The following is a 23,477-nucleotide window of genomic DNA, read 5'->3' as shown; positions in this document are numbered from 1 at the left end:
AAAGGGTTTACAGTCGCAGTTGAGGTCACAGATGGCATTTAAAATCAAAATGGATTCCATCTGACAAGGTTTCTCTGGTCTAAAGCCTCTGTGGGCTGGATAATAAACCCAATCCCTTGGCGTAATGGAGGACTGACTGCTGGGGCACTGAATGCAGCATCATGCTCTGTTGACCTGGGGTTTCACATTTAACTGTGTGTCAAATTTACTGCCAGAAATGAATTTAAGAATATTGGCAATATCAAAATGCCATACAATGTAGAACAGCAGTCCAGATGCCAACTGTGCAGGCAAGTAATGTTACTCTTATGGGTGGTATAATAAAGTTTATTCATGTTTTAGCCAATTAAGTCACACATAATAAACGTTGCTCATTTTCCATTCCTGTAAGACAACTAGGGCTGGAACAACAGAAAATTAATCAGCAACTATATGTCGACAGTTGATTAACCTTTCGTAAGCAAAATTGTCAAACATTTGATTTTTCAACTTCTGCAATGTAAAGATTTCTTGTTTTTCTTTATCTTCTATGGCCGTAAATGGAATATGTTTGGGGTTTGGACGGTCGTTCAGGCAAACAAGACATTTGAAGACATCAATTTGGGCGGGCATTTTTCACTTTCACAAAAAACATCAAACGATTAATCAAGAAAATAACTGGCAGTAATTGCCACTTGCAGAAGTCACTTTAAGGACATTCAATACCAAGTCTGATATTTTTTTGTGAGAAAAAAAAACTTTTTTCATTAAAAAAAAGTAAATACGTTTAAATTCATTGGTATGTTACACATGGTGTTATATCTTAATTGTGTATTTAAAATTTTGGAATGACCAATGACAAAAACTAAAAAGCAGAAGAAGATAATTAAAACAAATAGAAACAATATTAAGGCTATCGAGTTTCTGGTTCCATTCACAGAACACAGAAGGAGCTGTGTTCACAGATTTTACTTTTTTCCACTGCAAATTATTTGTGTGTGTGTGTGTGTGTGTGTGTGTGTGTGTGTGTGTGTGTGTGTGTGTGTGTGTGTGTGTGTGTGAGTGTATGTGTGTGTGTGTGTGTGGAGGGTGGGGGGGGTGGGGGGTTCATGTACATAAAATCCCACCTGTTTGTTTTTTGAGATTACAGACTATAAATTATTTAAGACTTGGTGTGAAAAGGCCCTCAGTCTGATCCTCAGTAGCAAATGAAATTCCACTCCAAGTATTTTCTTTATTTTAGTGCCCAGCAATGTCCCTTTATAAATTTGGCCCCTGCTTCACCAATGTTAGCTCATACGGTCTTACAGTGTGAGTCACTGTCTGGACCACTTTGGTGATGTGGTCACAGTTTAGACTTTCAAACATCGGCTGTCTGCCACAACAGCACATAGGAACATCTGGATACAGATAGGCTCTTGAGATCACGGTTCCTTTAAATCAAAATAAGGAAATGAAGCAAACTACAGCAAAATCAGCACTCACCATTGCCTTTGAAATTAAACTCAGTTTAGGAACTAGGATATGAAAGTACGGCTTTAGACTCAAATGTTTGTTTTTGCCAAGAATATGGATTGTTGGAGACATTTTTCTAAACATCTTATTATTAAATTACAGGTTATGTGCACATAAGGACATTATTAAAAGCTGGAAGCATTCAGGAGACTACTGAGACTACCCACGTGGAGACAGGGATGGAAACACATCTACTTCCTCTTTTTTTGTGATCCATTACATTGACGAACCCATATAAATAATGAATATTCATGAGCTCTCAATTGCAGCCTTTAAAGCCACTGCTTTTCACTAAAACAAGATGAGTTTACACACAAGCATGCATTTAGAGGAAAAAGTGCTATGTGCAATGTGGGGAGTCCATTAATGAATTTCTCTATCCAGCTCATCAGCTTTCCCAAATACCCTCGGGAGTCGCAGAGTTTTCTCATGAAAACAGCTCTAAATTAAAGGACTGCATGGTGTATAATTTGTGTTTGGTGATAGGCTACACCTTGCATAGAAAGCATGATTTACACACTTTAGCTCATTTGCTGCCGTTTTTTTAGTCGAGATGAGGGGAAATAATGGAAACACCAGACATTAGAAGTACATTTTTTTCTGCTTGGAGGAACGCCAGTGCAGATATCAATTTGGCGCCTTTTAGAGACGATAAAGCATGCTCGTAAATATGGGTAAGCACAGATGTGTTAAATGTGCCGTGCCGTTTTCCAAAGCATTCTTGGGAGTTACATGGAAAAACCTAGCTGACATCATGGCTTCAAATGTCTGCCATTTTTTTCGGAATAGTATACAGATGGAACACATTTGGCCCTAAGATCATTGTCTATTCAGCAGAACAAAAGTCAACCAAGAAAGTTTCACAAGCAGCATTTGATTTCACTTCATCCTTTAACGAGCCGACCAACAAAACCTGAATCGACCACAATCCACGCTAATGATATTTAATACAGGAAAAATAAGAGTAAAGCTGTCTAATTCAGCTTTGCAGTAAATTGCAGCGACCCAACAATGTACAATTCTTACGATGAGTTTAATGTGCTCTGGCATAGAGACCTTGGACCTTATAAATTCCAGTCAACAGCACAGCAATAAAGGCGTGAGATTCAACAAAGCAGAGCTCAAAACAAATGTTTGGCTTTGCTTAAAAATTGAAACACCAAACAATTGCTCTTCAAATGTGAGGATTAAATGTTTTTCTCGGTCTTATATGATGAACGGAATATCTTTGGGTTGGAAGTGGAAAACAAGAAATGTGAAAACCTTTTTAAACATTATCATAACTAATTCTATTCTATTTTTCTATTTCCATTTCCTATACTTTATGTATATTTGTTCTCCTGTGTCTACTTAATGTGTATTTGTATTATTCTGATGTGTGTAAATTTTTTTCTTTTGAGCTGCTGTAGCACAGGAAGTTCCCCAGTGTGGGATTAATAAAGTCTATCTTATCTTATCTTAAATCACATAAGGTGAAAGCACAAAGTATCTTTTGAAGTAATTGGAAAGCGAACAGGGCAGATTCCTAAGAGTCTTCCAGACTGTTACCAAAGCAGACCAGTCCAGTGGTCACATACCAAATATCACTCGTGGCACTCCGTTTACCACATGGGTTTGTCTCTTTCATTTGACCCCCTGCCAAGTTAGACATTTTTCACACCTCACACAGCAAAAGGAAGGCAGGGTTCACACTCCTCCCCCACTCATTTTCCTTCATCTCCCTCTTTTTTTTCCTGCCGACTGAAACTGGAAAGCAGTAAAAAAAAAAAAAAAAAAAAAAAAGAGAAAGAAAGAAAGGAAGAAAACCGACATCCTGACAGGGTTTTCCCCATTTCTCTTTGTCACAACCACAATCCCCTCAACTGCCGTCCTGCCAAGGAAGTTTCCATTTGCTAAGCTAATTAAATAGAAGAAAGGGAGGAAGAAAGAGGGTGGGTACAGAGAAAGAGTAATGCTCCAGGTCTACTATGTCTAAATATTTTCATCCAGATTGCCACATGCAGAGGCTTTTATTGTCCAACGTTGCAGCCTCTGATAGTCTGCTAGCTAAGAGAGGCTGTGGCCCAACATAAAGCAGTGCTGCTGTCGCCGGTTTCGCTGCAGCCACATCTCCCTAATGTGTTTTCCCTATGCCTTGGTGGCTGGGAGGACAGCGTATTTTAAACACGTGGCTATAAACTCGCAAACACACATACCCAGAGGGACATAAAAAAAGCACGGATGCACAAACCAGCACACACAAACATATGCACAGTCAACAGAGTTTGGCTATTTGTGAGTCTTTACTAGTATGCACAAGTCCTTGCCAAAGTAAGAGCCTCTTCCAACTCGTCAACAAGAGAGGAGGAGGAGGGGAGAGCAAAGCAGCTCCTTTCAAACACACATACGTCCTGCAGATGTCGGCAAATTCAATGTAAGCACTCACATCTTAAGGGAAGGGAAAGGAAAAAATGTGATGTATCTTGTGTGAAAAAAATAGAAAAATATGCCCTTTCCCTTCATTCCTTCCAGATGCCTGAGAGGGAAATATAATACCACTGTTCTCGGCCTAATCCAAGATACTGTGGTAATGACAGGCACCATCTTCATGCTGGCAGAGAGATGTGGCAAGAGGGGCGCAATGTAGAGAGGGACAGAAAAATAGAAACACTGGGAAGACAAGAGATCATGTGTGTGAATGTGTGTTTATCTACTTATGTTTGCATGGTGACAAAACAGGAGTTCATGCATGGACACAGATGGATTCAGGGGCAAAGGGGAGCAGTGGTGGTTGCTGTTGTGCTTTCAGTGGTCCAGCAGCCCCTGCCTCCTGCCTTATGTAGAGTCCATTAGCGATTGCATAATGCTTGGCAGACAGGGACCGAGTGAATGCACCCCCCCCTGAAGGGTCGGACACTAGCGAGGAGGTAGGTTGCTCTGCAGAGCAAGAAACTCTGTGTTCCCATGCGTGTCAGTGGTGGATTTATTACAAAAATAAAAAGAAAGCAATGGGCTTTTTCACAGTCAGACAAAACACATGCAGTTGCATGCGGGGGAGCTAGTCGTGTCTTTGGTTTCAGGAATTCTAGGTTAATGCAAAATAAAAGAGCATCATTAAATATACAGCAGGAGAGGCTGCAGTCGCAGCACAGCATCTGGCCTCTGCTTCTATGTGGCACTACATCCTTTCATTTCTCTGCTCTGTCATTACCGTCTTGCACCTCAACTTTTATTACATTCTTTATTTGTATCCTTGCATATTATTCCTTGCTGTGCTTATCCCTTTACGTTACCTCCTCTTGAATACAGAATGACAGAGAAGAGGGTACATATTTTGCCCACCCAGTGGTTTAGATGAAGCATATTGCTTTTATGACTGAAGAATTAAGAGAAAATGTCCAATGTACACACCTCATTCAGCCTCTAAGAGCCTTGGGCTGTGAAACGGTGATGGGTTGCAATCAGTTCAGTAGCCTCTGAGAGGGTTTCAGGAGGATCAAAAAAACATTAATTTAGAGGAAAATAACATGCTTTTAGGATTCATATAGACTTCAGATCAATCTACGCAAAAGGAAATAGTAGTGTGGGTTATTTGTTCTTGGTGCATCGAGTAGCGAATGATGCTTGAGGATGTGTCTGTGTATGTGTTTGTGTTTGTGTTTGTGTATGTGTATTGTTTGAGTATTTGTCTGGAAAAATGCACTAGACAGTGTTAAGTTGCGTGGAAGGTCAGCGTGTGCGTCTGTGCTGCTCATTTCATTACCACCAAATCAGCAGAAAACTTCCATTTAAGCGAGAAAATGAAACTGGAATAGTGCTGTGGGGCCAAGATAATACATCACTCACAATACACAGCCTGCACCTTTTCTCCTCCCTTCAAAAGCCATCAAAGGTTTCAAGTTGAAGTCATGTATTTGCTGCCATGACCTTTACACTCTTGAAATACTATAGAGGGATTTTTCTCAGGCTGAGCAGGTCTTTTCTTTCAGACCATGTGAGAGTAGTTATATAGCAATCCGACCTCACTTGCCCTTTTTGAGAAAAGACAAAGACAGCTTTCACCTTTGTCATCTTCATAAATGGGGTCAATCCAAAACAAAATGCTCAGGAGAAGAAACTAAACAGATATGTGAAATCTTCCTTTGGTTGCCTCCAGAAACCCTTGAACATGACAGAGACATTCCATGTGATTTTGAATTCGTTTCTCCTCCATCCTCCCGTTTCCCCCTCTCAAACCCTCCTTAGAAGCCAGGCTCACACCAAACCCGCCCTCCTCTGAAGTGATTCTTTTGAGTCCAGCATCAGAGTGCGAGACAGCACTCAGAACCCCCCTGTAAATCACAGATGTAAAGGGAGGTGAACAACACCCACGCTTCCCACCAAAACATGACACAAATTACAGACCACAACATCTGGTGAGTGGCGTGCACCGAAACACGACGGGGTGGGCCGAGCATATACAGCCTGGCTGAGCCCAGCCAAACTCTTCCTCCTCGTTCGCAAAAGTTCTTGAAAGGAGAGGAGTGGAAAATGTGAGAAAACAGAGTAGACTGTTGCAGTCCAACATTCAATATGTTTACCTCATCTAGAGATGTGATAACAACACAGCAGCATGGCTCCACTGTGCTTTGCATTCTGCAAAACAGTATTTTCCTTCAACATGTGCAGAGATCTCACATGTTGCATTACTGTCAAACCATTACTTGCTAAGTAAGATGATGAGCAGGCAAGCAAACAAAAAAAGGAAATAAGCATCATAAATAGGGTTGGGTACCGAAACGCGGTGCCAATAGGGCACCATCTCCGACATAAACAGTAGTAACGAGACCGAATAAGAACGAAAATTGCGGTGCCTGACTTTTTTCTTCTTCTTTTTTTCAGAAGCATCGCCACACAGGATGCTACGTTACCGTTAGCTAGTAGCTGGATTAAACACAATGGTTAAAATGCTGACAGCTTACGTTAAGCGGTGTAAAGTGTGACTGTATTTCCCTGTAGAGGATTCCAACATCTGGACGTAACAGTCTGCAGCTGCCGTAGTCGGAAAAACAACACAGACGGTGCGTTTACTTGAAACTCACCAGCCTTATGGTGCATTTAAAGTCATTGTAAAATACCCTTTTCCCATCTGGTGCTTGTTTTTGTCGTTTACCAACAATTTACTGGTGAAATAAGTCATTGTAAGTTATTGTTATTAGGCTACATTATTAATCAATCATTTTAGGGCTGCAACAACGAATCGATAAAATCGATAAAATTTGATTATTAAAAAAGTTGCCAACGAATTTCATTATCGATTTGTTGTGTAGCGCAACTATTACGGCACTCAGTCGCAGAGATAAAAAACAAAATTTAGTTGAGCGCAGAGCGGAGCAGAGCGGAGCGAAAGAAAAGAAAAAAGAGGGGGTCGAGGAAATACGGAGAGAGACCGGAGAGAGACCGGAGAGAGACGTAACGTTGTTCTGAAACGCATGGCGGAGGCAGAGAAATCAGTACAACCTAAGTCATCCAAGGTGTGGGAGCATTTCACACTAAATAAATTGAAAACGTGTTAATTGCAAGATAAGCAAAAGCGACACGGCATGGCACAGGTGCACCACGGTGATGAGTCAGCACCTAAAACGTAAACATGTTAGAGTCCTTGATGAGGAGGGAGTTCAACAGCAGGGTAAAGTCACTACACTATCCTACTTCCGTTCCGTTTTGAAGTGAGGAACGTACCGTCCCTCCAGTAGCTCTCCTGGTGATGCGGTGTACTCGTTATCCAGCAGACTAGCATGACAAGCTAGCGTTAGCTCGTTAAACAGTAGTAAAGACACGGTTTTATTCACTCGCCTTTTTTGGCCCATTCATTTTTTTATCTTTTGTCATGTATATATTCTGTGCTTTGTCCCATATCAGTTATTGTTGACAAATGTGTGTGTGTTGTATAATTGAACTTAACTTGCACTTACTACAATGATGGTAATAATTTAATGAATAACCTGTGTGTGTGTGTGTGTGTGTGTGTGTGTGTGTGTGTGTGTGTGTGTGTGTGTGTGTGTGTGTGTGTGTGTGTGTGTCTTGTCTTCTCTTGTCTTGTCTTGTCTGTATCTGTTCTTTGGGTTACTTACCTTTACACAACTATTAACTAAAACAACAAGTATGTGTGTAAGTATGTATTGAGTTGATGTAAATTAATGCTTTTTTTTTATCCGATTCATTGATTAATCGAAAAAATAATTGACACATTAATTGATTATTAAAATAAAAGCCCAAATCATTTAAATTTTAGCAATAAACAATGTTTTTTAATGTCGCCAACTGTCGTTTTTGTGCTCCTCTTTTTAGATTTTATATTATATACATTATATATATATATATATAAATATATATATATATACATATATATACATATATATATACACATATATATATATATATATACATATACATATATATATATATACATATATATATATATATATATATATATATATATATATATATATATATATATATATATATACATATACACATATATATATATATATACATATATATATATATATTTTGGTTCAGGCACCAGCACCATTTTAAAAGTATCATTTTAGCACCGGTATCGGAAAAAATCCAAACGATACCCAACCCTAATCATAAATGGTTTCTAGACAAAATCACAGACATTTTTTTTTTCTTAAGCCAGGAGCAGTGTTTTATCTGAATGTTTATTAAAAGCAGCCGAGTGTTATACTGTACCCATGTGATGTGATGGGGTAATTAAAATACAGACATAATGTATGTGCCTAAAGCAGGTTATCAACCACTTGTCAACACCAGTGCCAATATTGAGAATCAATGTCACGTGTCAAGTTCCACTGAGGCCTTCAGGGGACATAGAAAACGGGGAGGTGGATATTGATCAGGTTAAAGTGTGAGTCTATGTGTGTGTGTGTGTGTGTGTGTATGTGTGTGTGTCTGTGTGTGTGTGGTTTGTCTGTGTTTTTAGATTTAGATGTTTATGGTCAAGCATGCCAATCCTGCCATATTTTTGTAATGGGTTATCTCATATTGGTGGATTTGGTGATTGGGATATTATGTATAATTGCACTGCAATCCAATGTAGTATTGAAAAAAGTGCTCCCTTGGTGAGACTTTGTATTGTTGTGGACACTGGAGTACAAGTACTGTCCTCTTATATTTCCCATTGTATGGGCACTTTGTGTATATTGGACCATTGTATAAACATGATATGCATGATGATGATAAGAAGTCAAAGTTCCATAACAAACCTAATTGTTGTGTACAGTTACACAGCTCTGGTGTAAAAAAAAAAAAAGATCATCGAAAACATGTTAAAATAAATAAATAAAAATAAAAATAAAAATAAGTACTCTTAGGGTGGCCTAGTGCAAAACAATGAGTCATTAAAACAACAGTGTCTGAATCAGCTAATCAGCTGCTCTCACAGAGGAGGAGGCACTGCGCCAAGCGACAAGTCACAACCCACAGAGAAACAACAGGAGGGGACAATAATGACAGAGGCTGCACATGAAAGTGCCAAAATCTGTCATTCCAACAGACCGGCTGATTTGCAGGGTGATGCACACACTCAGTTAGGCACTACACTGACTTGAACCTGAAACTGGATCAAGGAAACAACAGCAATGTGTGGGTTTAAAACTAGGCTGAATAATACAAAGGGGAAAAAATGCATTGAGAATACAAGTTAGGATATTGCTCAAATGAGCCACATTAACTAAATGTCACAACCATTCAATCCTTGTCACCAAAAGGAAGAAGAAAACAACAGTTTGTCCAATAATAATAACAATAATAACAATAATGACATTTACTACTCAATAATGAATGTATTTCAATGAGAAGGGACCTGTCCATAACAGTCTTATGAATCAAAAACATAATCACTGCAATACAGCTAGAATGCTCATATAGAGGCTCTCTGTGTTCCCTAATAGTCAATGTGTTGATCATATCCTTCATTTCTAAAGGCATATACAGTAGGCTAGTCTACTGGTCACCGGTTCACGTGATATTTTTAAAGCGTGTAAAACATGTGTCTTTAGTAGTTATGCAATTAATTCATAGCTTTGAATGAGATGTTAAATCAACAGATAAAAGCTCGTTGAATAAACTTTATCCACATAGGTTTAGATACCTTTAAAGTCTTGCTCCATGTTACGAAAAAAAAACAAGCTGAACACCTACAGGCAAGTAGGCTACTGAGAAGCACATTGACCTCTACACGCTCCATTTGAGCTCGTCATGCATATTTCAGTATCTAATATGATTTAAATAAAATTATTATAGGCTGAGTCTTGTGCAAAGTGGCAGCAATGGGTATGTCTGCTTGGTTCTCTGGCACAACGATTCAATGGAGAAACAGTTCCGACTTCTGGGCAAAGTACAAATAAAACGTTTATCGTTTATTCCATCATCATAGCAGTGTTTTGCACAACATAAGAGGAAAACACACATGAAAATCAACAAATGCTCCGAGGGTTTTCTCAAACAAAGTGCAAAAAGCAGCAGCTGGTGGTCCGTCGTCCGCGGACCCAAGTTGCCTTTCTCCCCCACAGCTCTTACCCCGTTTTAAGTTAGCTTTCCAGAAACTTACCCTTTCCCCGGAGAGGAAGACGGTCAGCCCGAGGGTCAAAATTATCCAAACGTGTTTCATTATTCCTCTTTATTAATTCAAACGCGTTGTTACGAGTGAAATGTCAAATCTTTCCCCTCTTCTTCTTCTTCTTCTTCTTTCTCCCTCTCGCTTTCCTTGCACCCTTCGCTCCAACTCCTGCCGCTTCTCTCAGGAGTGAGATCCCACCGGATACGTGTTGCGTTTTGGTTATTCCTCCCCCCCTTCTCTCCAGGCACGTCTTTCTTTCTCTCTCTCTCTCTCTTTCTTTTCTGTGTAAATCTGACAAAAACTATGTACAAATAAGCACAGTTTAATTGCAAAGTCCTCCGTGCGCCTTGTGTCAGTGAAATCCGCACGAGACACCTAGCTCGCTCTCCTCTCCCCCTCAGCGCTCACTTGAAATAACGAGGACAAAGCTTTAAGCACGAGCACGACTGACGCTCTGGAGAGTGCGTGCGCTCTTTTCGGCCATGTCACCGCGAGACCGAGGGAGAATTTGCGACGAAGTAGCCAAAAAGGAATTACACGACAATCACAATAAACCAGTTATCTTTTGTACTGACGTGCCGTAAGTCATTATAGAAATAACTATCAATTTGTATTTTTTTTTTTCTGCTGGGGAGGTCGGAAAACAGACTAATTGAGCCATTTATCTCCACATCTAGATAACGATCATTAATTGCGCCCTAATGAGGATTCCACTCAGCCACTGCACTAAATTCCAATCAAGTCTCGTGTCTATTATGCAGCTACTTATGAACACATCTGATTAGTCGTTCGTTGCTGCTGTATTTAGGCATGTCATGAAATCAATGCAACAGTCTTTATATATGAATATAAATACACACACCATCCTGTTAGACATACACTACACAATTAAGATGGAGTTGAACAGTGAAATAGTTACATCGATTTGTTTTATGACCAGGGCGCCCCCCAGTCCAACGGAGTTCAGCCATTTATGGGCAAAGTCTCCCCCTGCTGGTATAAATGAATAACTCTCCCCATCATCTTCATCATTCAAAAAGCGTTGCTTGAAAAAGAGGGTTGAGTACCTGCATTCTTATTTAAATGTATTTGTTTTTCTTTTCTTGTCAAATTTCAACACATTTATTTATTTATTGTTAAAATCTGCATTTCTGTGATATTTTGGTGGATTTGCATGCGAAGGGAAGCATGCCACTTGGTCACTTTAATATTTTAAGATGCACAATTGTTATGTATTGTTGTATATGTTGAGTATTGTTGTTTGTTGGTGTGTGTGTGTGTGTGTGTGTTGTTTTATATGCCAGTGCCAAATACAATTTTCTATTTTATGCAAATATAATGGACAATAAAGTAATCTAAATCTTCTGTAACACCATTAGCAAGCTAGAAACTTCTACCTCATAGTTTCCTCTCTTTTGTTGTAGCAGCTCAAATAAACCGATTAATCAGAAGTTAAATGTCCCTCTCTCTTAGGAATCCCATTTTCTTTATAAAGCTGTGTGCAAAATCTATATAAAAAAGGCTGTAAGCATGAACACATATCCATTTGCTTCACAGTCAACTAGTCATTAGTGCAACTAATGCATGATTTGAAAGGTAATTTTGTAATTATTCAATTAATTAAAAAAAAGGTGCAATTTTTCCAGCCTTCAAATGGTCTACTGATGACAAGCTTGCCAGCACAATCATCCACCTCACAGTGAAATTTGTAGATCACTAAAATCCATTCATACCAGTAGGAACAGCATTTTCCCAAAACCTTTTGAAAACCACTAATCCCACCCGATAACAGACTGCCCTTTGTGCACATTAAACCCTACAACTCCCCTGATCACATCTACTGCCAAACTAAATTCCTTAGGCACCATCTTAGCTACACATAATGCATAAGGCGACTTCCTTCAAACACAGAGACCAGAGACCTACCGTATAAATGTGTGTAACACAGACTGTAGTAGAGAGGTATGTGTGAATTGGTGGTGCTATCCCAAATTCTTACATGTATCCATAATAATCTGGCTGAAATGAGAATATAATATTTATATATAATATATATAATATTTGAAAACACAAACTGAACTGTTGAGTTCCAACACATGATATCACACACTTGACATGGTTTAACTCATGAACCTTTAACACTCAGATGGAAAGAGATGTGTGAGTCACAGCCAAATCAGAAAAAAAAACGTTTAGGACTTTTAAGGCAACATGAATGATTCTGACTGATTAACAAGAATATTATGTATGCAATGAATCAAGATGGTCCAGCTTTTATGTGAAGATTTGGCTGGTATTCACTTTTAGTTTAAAATCCAAATTAATTCCATTTTTTTAAATGGCACTTTAAATAATTTCAGTTTAAATGATGTGTTGTTGAATTGTGATTTTCACTGCAAAGAGGGAGTGCATTCAATGGATAATTACACTGTCTGATTTTGTTACTTTTCTGTAATGTTTTGAAACCCAGCAATTAATATTTTGAGTTTGCTAGAACTGGATCCTGCTGTATTTACTGAGGAAGAGACAAGTACATTTTATATTTTCGAGAGATAACTTTTTACACCACTAATGATGGGAGACAATCCAACTAGAAGTCAAACAATTTTAAATACTGAGGTATCTAATAGGTAACTCTATATAGTTCAAAGTAATGTTTCGACAGTCTGGGAAATATGCTTAATTGCTTTCCTGCCGAGAGTTAGATAAGAAGATAGATGCCACTCTCACATTTGTTCTGTAAATATGTAGCTGTTAGATTATGTAGGGATTCAGCTAGCCTGGCTCTGTCCAAAGGTAATAAAATCCACCTACTAGCAGCAGTTTTGAAGCTCACTACACACGTTATATTTGTATATGAGGGATTATGTGTGGGACCTTTTCTTAGTCCTGACCAGTAATTGCCCCGCTGGTTGCTTGGGAAGTGGTTCTGGCCAACAAGTCTGGCACAAAGGCCCCACCGTAAAACTGCAAATTGACGTTTTTACACTGTGGTTTTTGTACAGATTACCAAATAAGATATAATATAATAATAATTGATCTTTAGAAGTGCTGGTATGCTGATTTTGTTACTTTTGGACAGAGCCAGGATAGCTGTTTTCAGTCTAACTAAGCTAATCGGTCGCAGCTACATATGTACCATACAGACTTGTGAGTGGTATCGATTTTCTCACCAAATTCTATGCAAGAAAAAGAAAGTAATGCGCGTATTTCTAGAAACGTTGAACTATTTCTTTAAGGCAGTAGATAAGATTACACCCTGCCCTTTGCTGTAATTTATATTAAAACAGATATAGTCTCTGCTCCCCAGTGAAGCACCTCTTTGATTATTTAGGCCAGTGAACATGACCAGTTAACTAATGTGTGAGGCAAAGTGAAAGTAGCCATCAGGGGATGAAGACAAGACCACAGAAGAGGGGTGAAAGTAACAAGTCTCATTTTATCTGAACAATTCCCTTTGTCCTCATCAAAGTGTTCATCTTCAATTACCTCAATAGAAACAAACAACAGTAAAACTAAACGTAAATTTAAACCAGGAACACATTTTTTAAACTAACTTAGAATATATATTGTGACCCATCCCCCACCCTAATGCAGAGGATTCCTAGGCATCCTCAGAGGGCTTAACTCTTCTCCTGGTGTCCCAGATTATACAGCCAATTAGGGCGAAGGCAAAGCCCCTACTGCTTCCAAGCCTGGCCAGAGAGTGGTGTGTGTGTGTGTGTGTGTGTGTGTGTGTGTGTGTTAGATGTTATTGTCAGCCTGTTGTGGTGCAGCACAAGGACACAGAATGATGACCTAAAAGGAAGCCTTCAATGATCTAAATATAAAAAGGTGAACACTGATCGGGATGACAAATAAACTTTGTGTAGACTGTATGATTTGATTTCCGAAATACATATTATATCCAACGTGAACTATGCATGCAATGTGCTGGACTTCCTTCATTTTCATATGAGAATTGAATGTATTTCAGACTCTATGGGAAGTGCAGACAATCAAAGTTGTTATGGATTTCATTATATTAAACAGCACCACCAGCTGGCAAATAAGAAACTGATTTAAATTCAGAAGCCAATATTGTGTGTGTGTGTGTGTGTGTGTGTGTGTGTGTGTGTGTGTGTGTGTGTGTGTGTGTGTGTGTGTGTGTGTGTTATGACTGCCCAGGGAGATGCTTCTGAAAATGAGGCACACATGTGCAAGATAGAATGAAAACTCAGCTCCTACCTGAGTCTTTCTCTGTTTTTTACCCTGTGGGCTGTGCTGAAGAATGCAATTGGAAGGCCATACACATGCACATTATGCCAATGAAAATGCACACCCACACTCAAAACATTCTGCCATTTTCACACATACACATCATTCAGTATTTGAGGTCACTGCCTCAACAGTAGCTGCAGAGTTTCTAGTGTTAATGTGGGTGGGGCTGCCATATCTGTCAAGGCCTGTCGATTTGGGTCCCATTAAGGATGACCTGCTACCTCGAACGTGGATGCCACGATTATCCTCACTCTTGGTATTAACATCACTTCCTGGATCATGGTCATCATCCTCATCTCTCTTGTTTTTCTGTTCATCATAGGGAATCAGGGTACTGCGGCTGAACTGTCTCAATGGCTTGCCAAGAATCCCAAAGCTGATATAAGAAAGAAAGAAAGACAACCCAAGTAATTTTTTCTGTGCTATCTTAGCACAAAAACACATATGAAATATAAATATATTTACATACTTATGTGAAAAGTATGAGTCTATAAATCATTCAACTCTTTCAGTTGATTAAACATCTGCTTAGATGCCAATAAAGAATCCCATTCCATATGAACACTGAGCTTATTTGGTTAAAACCAGCAGAGTGTTCTTTAACACACTATGACCCCTGGGAAAAACTGATAATAAAGTCATGGAGAGTCTTATCAAAGTAAAAAAACAACAGCTCATTACAGCTCAATGTCCTTTAAACTAATTATTAGCAACATTCAAACCCACATATGTAATAAAACCATAGGCATCCCCTTCCAGCAATCAAGTTCTGACCATAAATATAGATTTCTTAGGAATTGGTGGACCAAATGAGAACTAAAATGCCAAAAACATGACACCAATAGGATCCTCACGTGGCTCTGTGTCAGTTGGATGACAAAGTGGATAACTATTTGCTATCAAGTTAGCAATAAGCACTTTAGAAGCCAAGAGTTTGTCAGTGGTGTGTTTCTGTGAGTTTATTTTTTTTTTAATTTTGCTTGGCCCCTAGCGGTCACAAATCCCTTTATGTCCTTGACTGTTTGTCTGACATCATCGTGCACATAGCAGTACCTGTTATTTGGGGTATGGCAGTTGTGAAACAGATACATCATACCCTCGAAACCCTCAAAACAAATCCCGCTCTGCTGAGTTGGGACATATTCTATGATGTTTTACACCACCTGACGCTGGCCAGCTGCTGGTTAAGCTCCTCCGTCAGGGCCTTGGTGTCACAGTACTCGGCCTGCAGCGGGCTCGGCCTCCCGGCCCGGCTGCTGAGGAACAGATGGGGTGACCGTTCTTTGGGCGAGGGCAGCAGAGAGACCATCAGTGGGGATCGCTGATTAAGTATACTGCTGAGGGCTGGACGCCTCTGGGACGTTCTGGGGTAAAAGTCAGATCACAGAGCAGGGCCACAATGTTTTTTGGAATTTATTGTATATTAAAACACCCTAGGGAAACATGCAAATGTAAAAAAGATATATTGGTGTGAACAGAAGGCAAATGTGTTAATGCAGGATGTACACACTCTTGCATTAACACATTTGCCATTCATGCACGAGTGTGTAAGAATTTTTCTCTAATACATTTCACTAACTCGACTGGTAGTATAAAATAAGAGAAACAAACTTATAAACTTTCACTGTACATTTTTTACACCGTTAACTAAACCAAATCTTATAATACTAGAGTCTAAAAGTCTTATAATACTCTGTCTTTACAGTAGTCCATTCACACACGGACAACAGCTGCATAAGCATTTTGAAAAGGATACAACATATTCCATTGTGTCATACATACCTATAGTACTCATGGTGGAAACTTAAATATCCAGAACTAATTAATCAGGAAAGCTGCTATAGTAGCCAAATTCGCAATATGCAGGTGTTATTCCAGAAAAAATAAAAAAAATATGTCTGCAAGACAGCTGGAAGCAGTGATGACTCTACTCCACATCGTGTTGTGTAGTGTATATCCACCCGGAGGAGAGCAGGTTTTGAGCCCAGCTTTTGATTGTTTGGTCTCAACCTGACAGCAGGAAAGAGCACTGGGCCGCTAACAGCTTACACAACTGCCAATCTTGCATCAGACACAGCAAAGCAACATAAAACAGGCTGTCGAACAGTACCTCCTATTGAAAAACAAGGTATAAATCTGTCTACATCAATCATCATATTCCAGTTAGAGGTCTGACTTGACATCCATCAAACACAGACATCTTTACTGCTGGAGCTGTTATTTACTCCATAAAATGTGGAATTATGGTCAGACTGGTTAAACATATTTATGGTTAGGCAATAGATAATATTAGTTAGCTGTTTAACCACTATGTGCAATCTGTGGGTTAGGGTTAGGGTCAAAACGTCAAAGTTAACAACTAGCTGATGAACACAGTGTAGCATTTAGCAGCTAAAAAAAAGTTTATCTGTGTTTTAAGCCCCAATACATCTCCTTCCAGGCAGCGCTGCCTGGAAGGCACTAGGATTAGGCAATGGTTATGGTTATGGTTAGGGTTAGGTGCCTTGAAGACAACGGTCGCAGCGTGGCCTGGAAGGAGACTTGGGTGCTTAAAACATCATTGAGTTAAAAAAAAACTGCTAGCACAGCATATACTGTATAGCATAGTATGGCAGTGTAACAGAATCACAGAAAGCAGTGTTTTATATTGGCCAAATGCTTGGTGAGAGTTCAACAAACATGAACTCTGACTCTGACTGTAAATGCGCAGGAGTGTATTCTAGAATTTGTCACTGAATTTAGTTTTTAATGACAGTAAAAGAGAGGGAAAGCAAGTACTCACAAAAGTTCATGAGATGAGACTGCCTTCAAAGATTGACCACTAACTGAAACTTTGCTCCAGACTGCCATTATACTATATTGTATTTTACCCTCTCTCGCTGGCCCTGTAGGGGGAGAATTTCCTCATGGGCAATACATAAAGTATAGTATAAGTTCATAGATATATGAACCTAAATAGTTAGGTCTACTCTTAAAATACATGTACAGTGTTAGTGAGGGTATCAGCCCAACCTTTACTTCACTTTAACGTACCTGTGCTTGAATGTGCTATTACATCCCGTCACCTTGGGGTCAGCTTCTCCCGTCTTCACTGAACCATTAACAGTAGTGAAGATCATGCCTGAGTCACCATCAGTCCTGTTCCTCACTGCCGTGTTAAAGGTGTCGGAGTACAAAAGACGCCCCACTTCCTCTTGGATGTCCCTCAGGTCCTTCCTGCCAAACGTCACCCACGCCACATAGCAGAAGAAGCTGTACAAGCACTAGAAACAGAGGATGAGGGGAAAAAAGGAGGAGAAAAGAGTGTCACTTGGGGTTATTTATACTCAAATCAATGATTTCCTTAATTCAATAGTTAAGACATTTTTCCATTTTGTTCAAGGATTCATTAAATGAAGATTGTAATTGCTGTCTTTCTTATGGCCATTTAATCTTCTGTGTTTTTAAAAAAGGTCACAAGAGCTTTTTCTATCCAAAGAAGGTCACATACAGAGCAGGCAATGGCAAAGGCAAGCTGCTGCTGTTAGCGTGACATTTCTCTCCCTGTCCACCCACCTGGCTAAATACTGGGGAGAGCCTGTCAAAGCAAAGCACCTGTGTTGAGTCAACATCTCCTCTCACTAACTAATTCATTAAGGCCACCAGGCATAACTAGCACTCAATGTCGTTCTGTTCTGTTCGCTGCCGTCTGTATTCACAGATGGTGAACTGGCCTTCAGTCTGACCAGCTGAAGGCTTCACTTTTTGTGTGCAGATGAAGCAATACAGTTTCATATGTTTCAATATGCTGGTTTAGCAAGGAAAGACATGTAAGGTCAGTTACGAGTCAAATGTATCACATTGAGGGGATTGTTAAGTAAGTGTACTAAGGTGATTAGTATTTGTAGCACAATATAGGATTCGAATTGCACCTACCGCGTGCAGCAGCCATTCTGTGTTGTTTGATGACATCCAGCCCCTGTAAAAACACACACAGTAAGGTGATTGGTATGTTGTGGAAAACTGTGATTAGTTGACTTCTATTTGTGGATGACATGATAATTTTAGCACTGGGTCTAACATTTAGGTCAATAATCTGTCTGCTGTATGACTAAACTTTGAGCAGATATATTATAGCTATATTTCAACATTATTGAGAGCAAAACATTTTCAAGAAAGACCTGAGAACAAAGAACAACACTTTAAAGTCAGACCTGAGATACAACCGCACAACCACAGTGTACAAGAAACCATGCCCACACTTGATCAAATGAGTCAGCAAATCAAGAAACAAAAGAAATAATAAAAAGAATACCAAGAGTCATAAAAAAACATTAATAAATATAATATAGCCATTAGTCCAAAACTAATGAAAGAACCCAGCATGATATCTTGTTTGCAGTTCAATTTACTTCAAAAGATGCATAGTACTTGAGTAGTACCATAGTACAAGTCATAGTGCAAACATATGAGTGTCTAAGGTTAAGGTCCTTCTTTTTTTTACCATCCCTCAACTTTATCAAGATGAGAAAACACTCTTGGGAAGCACAAAGCAGAAATGTGGTACTAAAGATACTGTTAAGATAACTATTTTATTTGTCTAACTGAGGCTGCTGATGTGACGTACAGTACAATGACTTAGTATGTGAATATCAGATGTTTCTCCTTTCTTGCTAATCGGAAAGTCCATACAACTTTGCAAAACAGAGAGTATGAGATAGTTCCTTGCAGATCTTACTTTGGGCTAGAATGACAGCAGAGTTTTGGTGATGGCTTTTGTGCCTTATCCCATTTAGATGATCACAACACTTCAAATCATTCATATCATAAGATTTCCCTGAATTCCCAGAATGGACCTAATCTATAAATCCTGCCCATGTTTGTGATTTCCAGCATACATGAAATCTCCATCCTGGCAAATATACAACTGAGGGAAAATATTGCAGAAGGAAAAGCACTTTTTATGTCTGTCTGTTCTGAATCTGAACAAATGCTCACTTGTGAAACGATGTGTGTTGATGCTGTTGCATCTCCAGGTCCATGATTAGGCTGAAGTAGCAGACAGCCAGCTTTTTTTGTGCCATTTCCTTTTTGGCCAAAGCCTCTGCCATTATATTGTGCTCTGTGATGATGTCTATACTGGCAGGTTGGTGAGAAAGAGAAAAGTGTAGAAATACAGCACAGAAGAGGATTGGAAGGAGAGGGAGGGGAGGAAACACAGATAGTAACTGTGATAACAAATACCACAACATTATAATGGCAATATATACAACAATAGACGACACTTATACTTACGCCATTAATGACTTTGGTGTATTCTCCAGACACTTGTGTTCAAAGAAACAAGACAGGTAAAGGAGAAGGGTAGTCAGGACTTCATCAAGCTCTTTACTCCTGGACACAGACAAGCAATTTGCATGTATGCATGGCTTATCTTGTTGTACAATGTACAACAATGGAAACTGTGTGCATGTATAAAGTCATGTCTTTGTTTTGCTTACTTCAATACAGCCAAGAAGCAGAATGGAATGGGAAGTGAGTAATTCTCCTGTAGCAAACTGACTGCAACCTCTGCAACACAGAGAGCTTTGTCAGAACAGGGTCAAAGGTCATCTAGCACTCAGTGGGTATAAAAATATGTCATTATTTGGCAAAATGCTACCACCATTTCAGAAGAGCAAAGTTATGATATGGTATGAAGATTGGAACATCCATGGATCGATTTTAATTTTGACAAAGCAATCACTAGGAAATAGAAGTCATATTTTGGTTGTCCAAAAACCTCAATCTTTGGAGGTCATGCAGTATTATTGTTTTGAGTTCATCGACACTTGCGTTTAACATCATCAATGCTGATGCGGTCCCCTCGCCTCTTCATCACTGAGGCCCTATAAGCGTTCAGATGTGCAGGGCTCAGGCTCTTTCTAATGCTTTGGCGCCCTCTACTGTTCAATGTGCAGATCTCAGCCAACCTGAGGAATCAGCAGTGATGAACATGTGTGCAGGTTAGTCTGTGAGTGTGAGGAGCAAAACATTGTGTACAATTACAAAAAAAAGGTTGCCGATTACAGTGCTATGTTACTTCTGCCTATCGAAATAATCATAAACACAGTTGAATAATGTGAGCACATGTATATTTAAAGACCGATAGCTGCTTGTTGACCCAGACCTACCATTCTGATCGCTGCTGAAGATCGTTGAAATTGACATTGCTTTGCCTCCTTTTCCTCAAAACACCCTCCTCTGTTGGACTAGAACTACAAGAGAGGGAAGATGTTTGCTATATGGGGAGATCAGGGTTGGTTGTAACAAAAGGGATGGTTATAACACCACTTTCACCAAGAAGGGATGACTTTAGAGTTTTCAGATCATTTTCATGTATGACCACTTCCTTCCTGACCTTGGATGTGAAATTCCATAGCTGTGAAGAAGTGTGCAGCCAAAACACTGATTTTCAAGTCTGAAAGTATTTTTTTGGACCAAGTCTATATTTTGATTAGTCCTCCTGATACTTTTGAAGTTGTACACGTCTTGTATTAGATTAGAGAGTAGTCGCTTATGTAAGGTATTTCATCTAGTTGTCTAGAAGTTGTGGTGTGGTCTCATCGCATTTTTATTTCTTTGTTCCTATTGTTACAATTTACCCCGGTAGTGGGGCAACTTCTAACAATGGAACTCCTTGTGTTACACATCAGTTAATTAATTATGCTATATAACGTTGGATATTATGGAAGCATTCCTATTTGTAGTAGACAATTAAGGGTACATTTGAGAGCTCTAACAAAAAAGGGAGGGAATTAAAGACAAAAAGTGTTACAACCAGGGTTCAAAATTAACTTTTCCATCCACCAGCCAAACGGCTATTGAATGTTCAAATTTTACCAGCCACTCAGTAGATTACCATGGTTTTTTTGGCTGGTGAGTGAAGCAAATCTACCAGCCACTACATATTTTACCTACATTTGGCTAGTATGGATGGTGCTAATTTTGGTGCTTGGTTGAACAAATGGGGTTACGTTACTTTACGTTCTCACGGACGCCTGGCCAATAAATGCTATTGAAAGGCGAGTCTTGGCGTGGCCACAGTGGGATTCGTAAAGTCTCGTGAGACTAGTAGGTGCAATTAGGGACAGCTGGCCTCACCTGACAAACTCCACTGTTCGAGTTTCATCACTCCACACCCAGTGACCTGAAGGTGGTGACGTTACACGCACCTGAAAGGTAACGGTATTCCTTTAATGTCAGATGTGTAAGTTTATAGGATCAGTTGTAAACATTGACTATCAACTTACTGTACTTTGACATTTTAAACGGTTAAACGGTAAAAATGCAGCACAAACAGCGGAAAGTTAGCTAGTTAACAGTTAACGTTACCGGTAAACGTAGGCCTATTAGTTAAATAAACTTTATCGAACGTTTCGTTTTTGTCACACAACGTCAAGACTTTTGAAGTTCGTCCGTATCAATTGTGGCAACTTACGTTTCTCGGCTCCTCGGGATATTTCGGCATTTTTATGAACAAAACTTTCTACAGGTTAGCTCGTGCGCCTTCCTCCTTTCCGTTTGCTAGTGTTTAGGCACTATATCCAGGCAACAGCCAATTGGAAGAAGCTGCCCCGCTGACGTAACCTCATGACTTTCCCTAATTTTACGAGAGTTGCTTAAAAAGATTGTCCTCTCCAAAAAAAGTACACATTACTTTTGCTTGGGGGTCTCAGAAATCCCAGCTGTAAAACAGGATGAATACAATGGATTTCCATATGCTCTATATGTGTGATTGGCATTGGCAGTTCTTTTTACAGTTTGCAGCAAAACGTTACCCCTCCCTGATCCCAAATTACTCAAGGATCTTCAAAAGGGGGTCCTCAGAGTAGCTGCAGGGGGGCCGCCAAATTATTGTTCGATGGTTTAAAATATATATACATTTTTTATGTACACATTGATGATTGGCTTACCGGCCTACAGCTAAGGTAGCTATTCACAGATACAGTTAAGCTTAAGAATTTACTGTGCCACATTTTAACATTACAGTAAAACATGATGTATAAATATATGAATATGCCAAAAAAATATATTTTAAAAGCTTAGTATTATATGCACCATAAGGTAAGGTATTTGTAAAGTCTTTACGCTGCCCTACACGTTGCTGTAGGTCCAGTTTAATATACAAAAAAAAAATCACAATATATGTAGCAAGGGGTCCCTGCTCCGTCTCTCTTTCAGTTAAGGGGTCCTTGGCCTAAAAAACGTTGAATGTCCCTGCTCTATAGGATTGATGTACTTCGCAGTAGTAGGCTACATGGGGAAACTAGGATTCATGTTACTTGAGTTTTATAACAGTTTGTTTATGAAGGGTTAATATAAAATGTTTTTGTCTAAACTGGACTTTACATGCTTTTTGTAAGAGGTGAAACTTTAGTTCATCTGTTTTGGAAATGCATCTACAATGAAATATTTGAGACTGATAACTTTCTTCAAAGAAGTACATTTTCTTTCGAGATAAACCTCTACTGTTTGGAGTAAGGCTGGGCGATATGGAGAAAATCAGATGTCACGATATTCTTGTCCTAATATCTCGATGTCGATATTGTGGTGATATTATAGGGTTGACAATTGGTGCTTATAAAAAATATTTTCACAATGAGATTTAAGATAAATAATCTTCAGTAATGTGGATATAATGACTAAGTGGGTGAAGGTAAAAATAATAGAAGAGCTAGAACAGTCTGGTAACACAGAAAATGACATCACTTTACTTTAATGCAGCCTTTAAAACCAGGAAAAGACAACACTTAAGCCATATTACGATATTACGATTTCCAAAATCTAAGATGATGTCTAGTCTCATATCACGATATCGATATAATATCAATATATTGCCCAGCCCTAGTTTGGAGTAGGGATGATGAATTAAAATACTGTGATATCTTATACATTATTAACCTGCATTTGATTTTTTTTTTCTTCTTTTTTTTGAAAACACACCATATCCATACCAGGATATTGTCAAACTAAAAAAAAACAAGCTAAGTGGATTCAATTAATGTTACTTTTAGTATCTATCTTAATACCATGAAGTTTAGTCTGAATTGTACGGCCATTAAAAGTAAGGCCATTAAAACTGTAGGCCTATATGTAT

General features: G+C 39.1%; 3 protein-coding genes across 4 annotated transcripts in view; 1 reads left to right on the top strand and 2 right to left on the bottom strand.

Moving 5' to 3' along the window:
- The window catches only part of sdc2 (syndecan 2), a 48,446-nt gene extending 37,909 nt beyond the window's left edge, over positions 1-10,537 (bottom strand). The window contains exon 1 of the mRNA XM_028597338.1: positions 10,091-10,537. Coding sequence (XP_028453139.1) covers positions 10,091-10,150 — 60 coding nt within the window. The 5' untranslated portion in view covers positions 10,151-10,537. The remainder of the gene's footprint in view (positions 1-10,090) is intronic.
- A 2,981-nt stretch (positions 10,538-13,518) lies between these two features.
- ppp1r36 (protein phosphatase 1 regulatory subunit 36) lies at positions 13,519-21,904 on the bottom strand. The gene is made up of 11 exons (XM_028596939.1): positions 21,819-21,904; positions 21,482-21,552; positions 20,512-20,595; positions 20,174-20,310; positions 19,840-19,909; positions 19,634-19,732; positions 19,337-19,477; positions 18,275-18,317; positions 17,393-17,622; positions 15,523-15,723; positions 13,519-14,735 (listed from the first exon to the last, which is right to left on the bottom strand). The coding sequence occupies exons 1-11, from the start codon at positions 21,846-21,848 to the stop codon at positions 14,459-14,461; spliced, it is 1,383 nt and encodes a 460-aa protein (XP_028452740.1). The 5' UTR covers positions 21,849-21,904; the 3' UTR covers positions 13,519-14,458.
- Positions 21,439-23,477, top strand: part of ext1c (exostoses (multiple) 1c) — an 86,246-nt gene continuing 84,207 nt past the window's right edge. For both annotated transcript variants that reach the window (XM_028596934.1, XM_028596933.1), the window contains exon 1: positions 21,439-21,559. The gene's annotated coding sequence lies outside the window, so the exon portion shown is untranslated. The remainder of the gene's footprint in view (positions 21,560-23,477) is intronic.

Source organism: Perca flavescens, chromosome 14, assembly GCF_004354835.1.
Source record: "Perca flavescens isolate YP-PL-M2 chromosome 14, PFLA_1.0, whole genome shotgun sequence".
Taxonomy (NCBI): Eukaryota; Metazoa; Chordata; class Actinopteri; order Perciformes; family Percidae; genus Perca; species Perca flavescens.
The sequence above is the reverse complement of the archived record's forward strand: the minus strand, read 5'-3'. Positions and strand labels throughout refer to the sequence as shown.

Coding starts and splice junctions, on each gene's coding strand:
- ppp1r36 (XM_028596939.1), bottom strand. CDS start 21,848: ATGCCGAAATATCCCGAGGAGCCGAGAAAC. Junction 19,733..19,839: donor TGCTTCTTGGCTGTATTGAA/GTAAGCAAAACA, acceptor GTCTGTGTCCAG/GAGTAAAGAGCTTGATGAAG. Junction 18,318..19,336: donor CAACACACATCGTTTCACAA/GTGAGCATTTGT, acceptor GTGTTTTTACAG/GGGCTGGATGTCATCAAACA.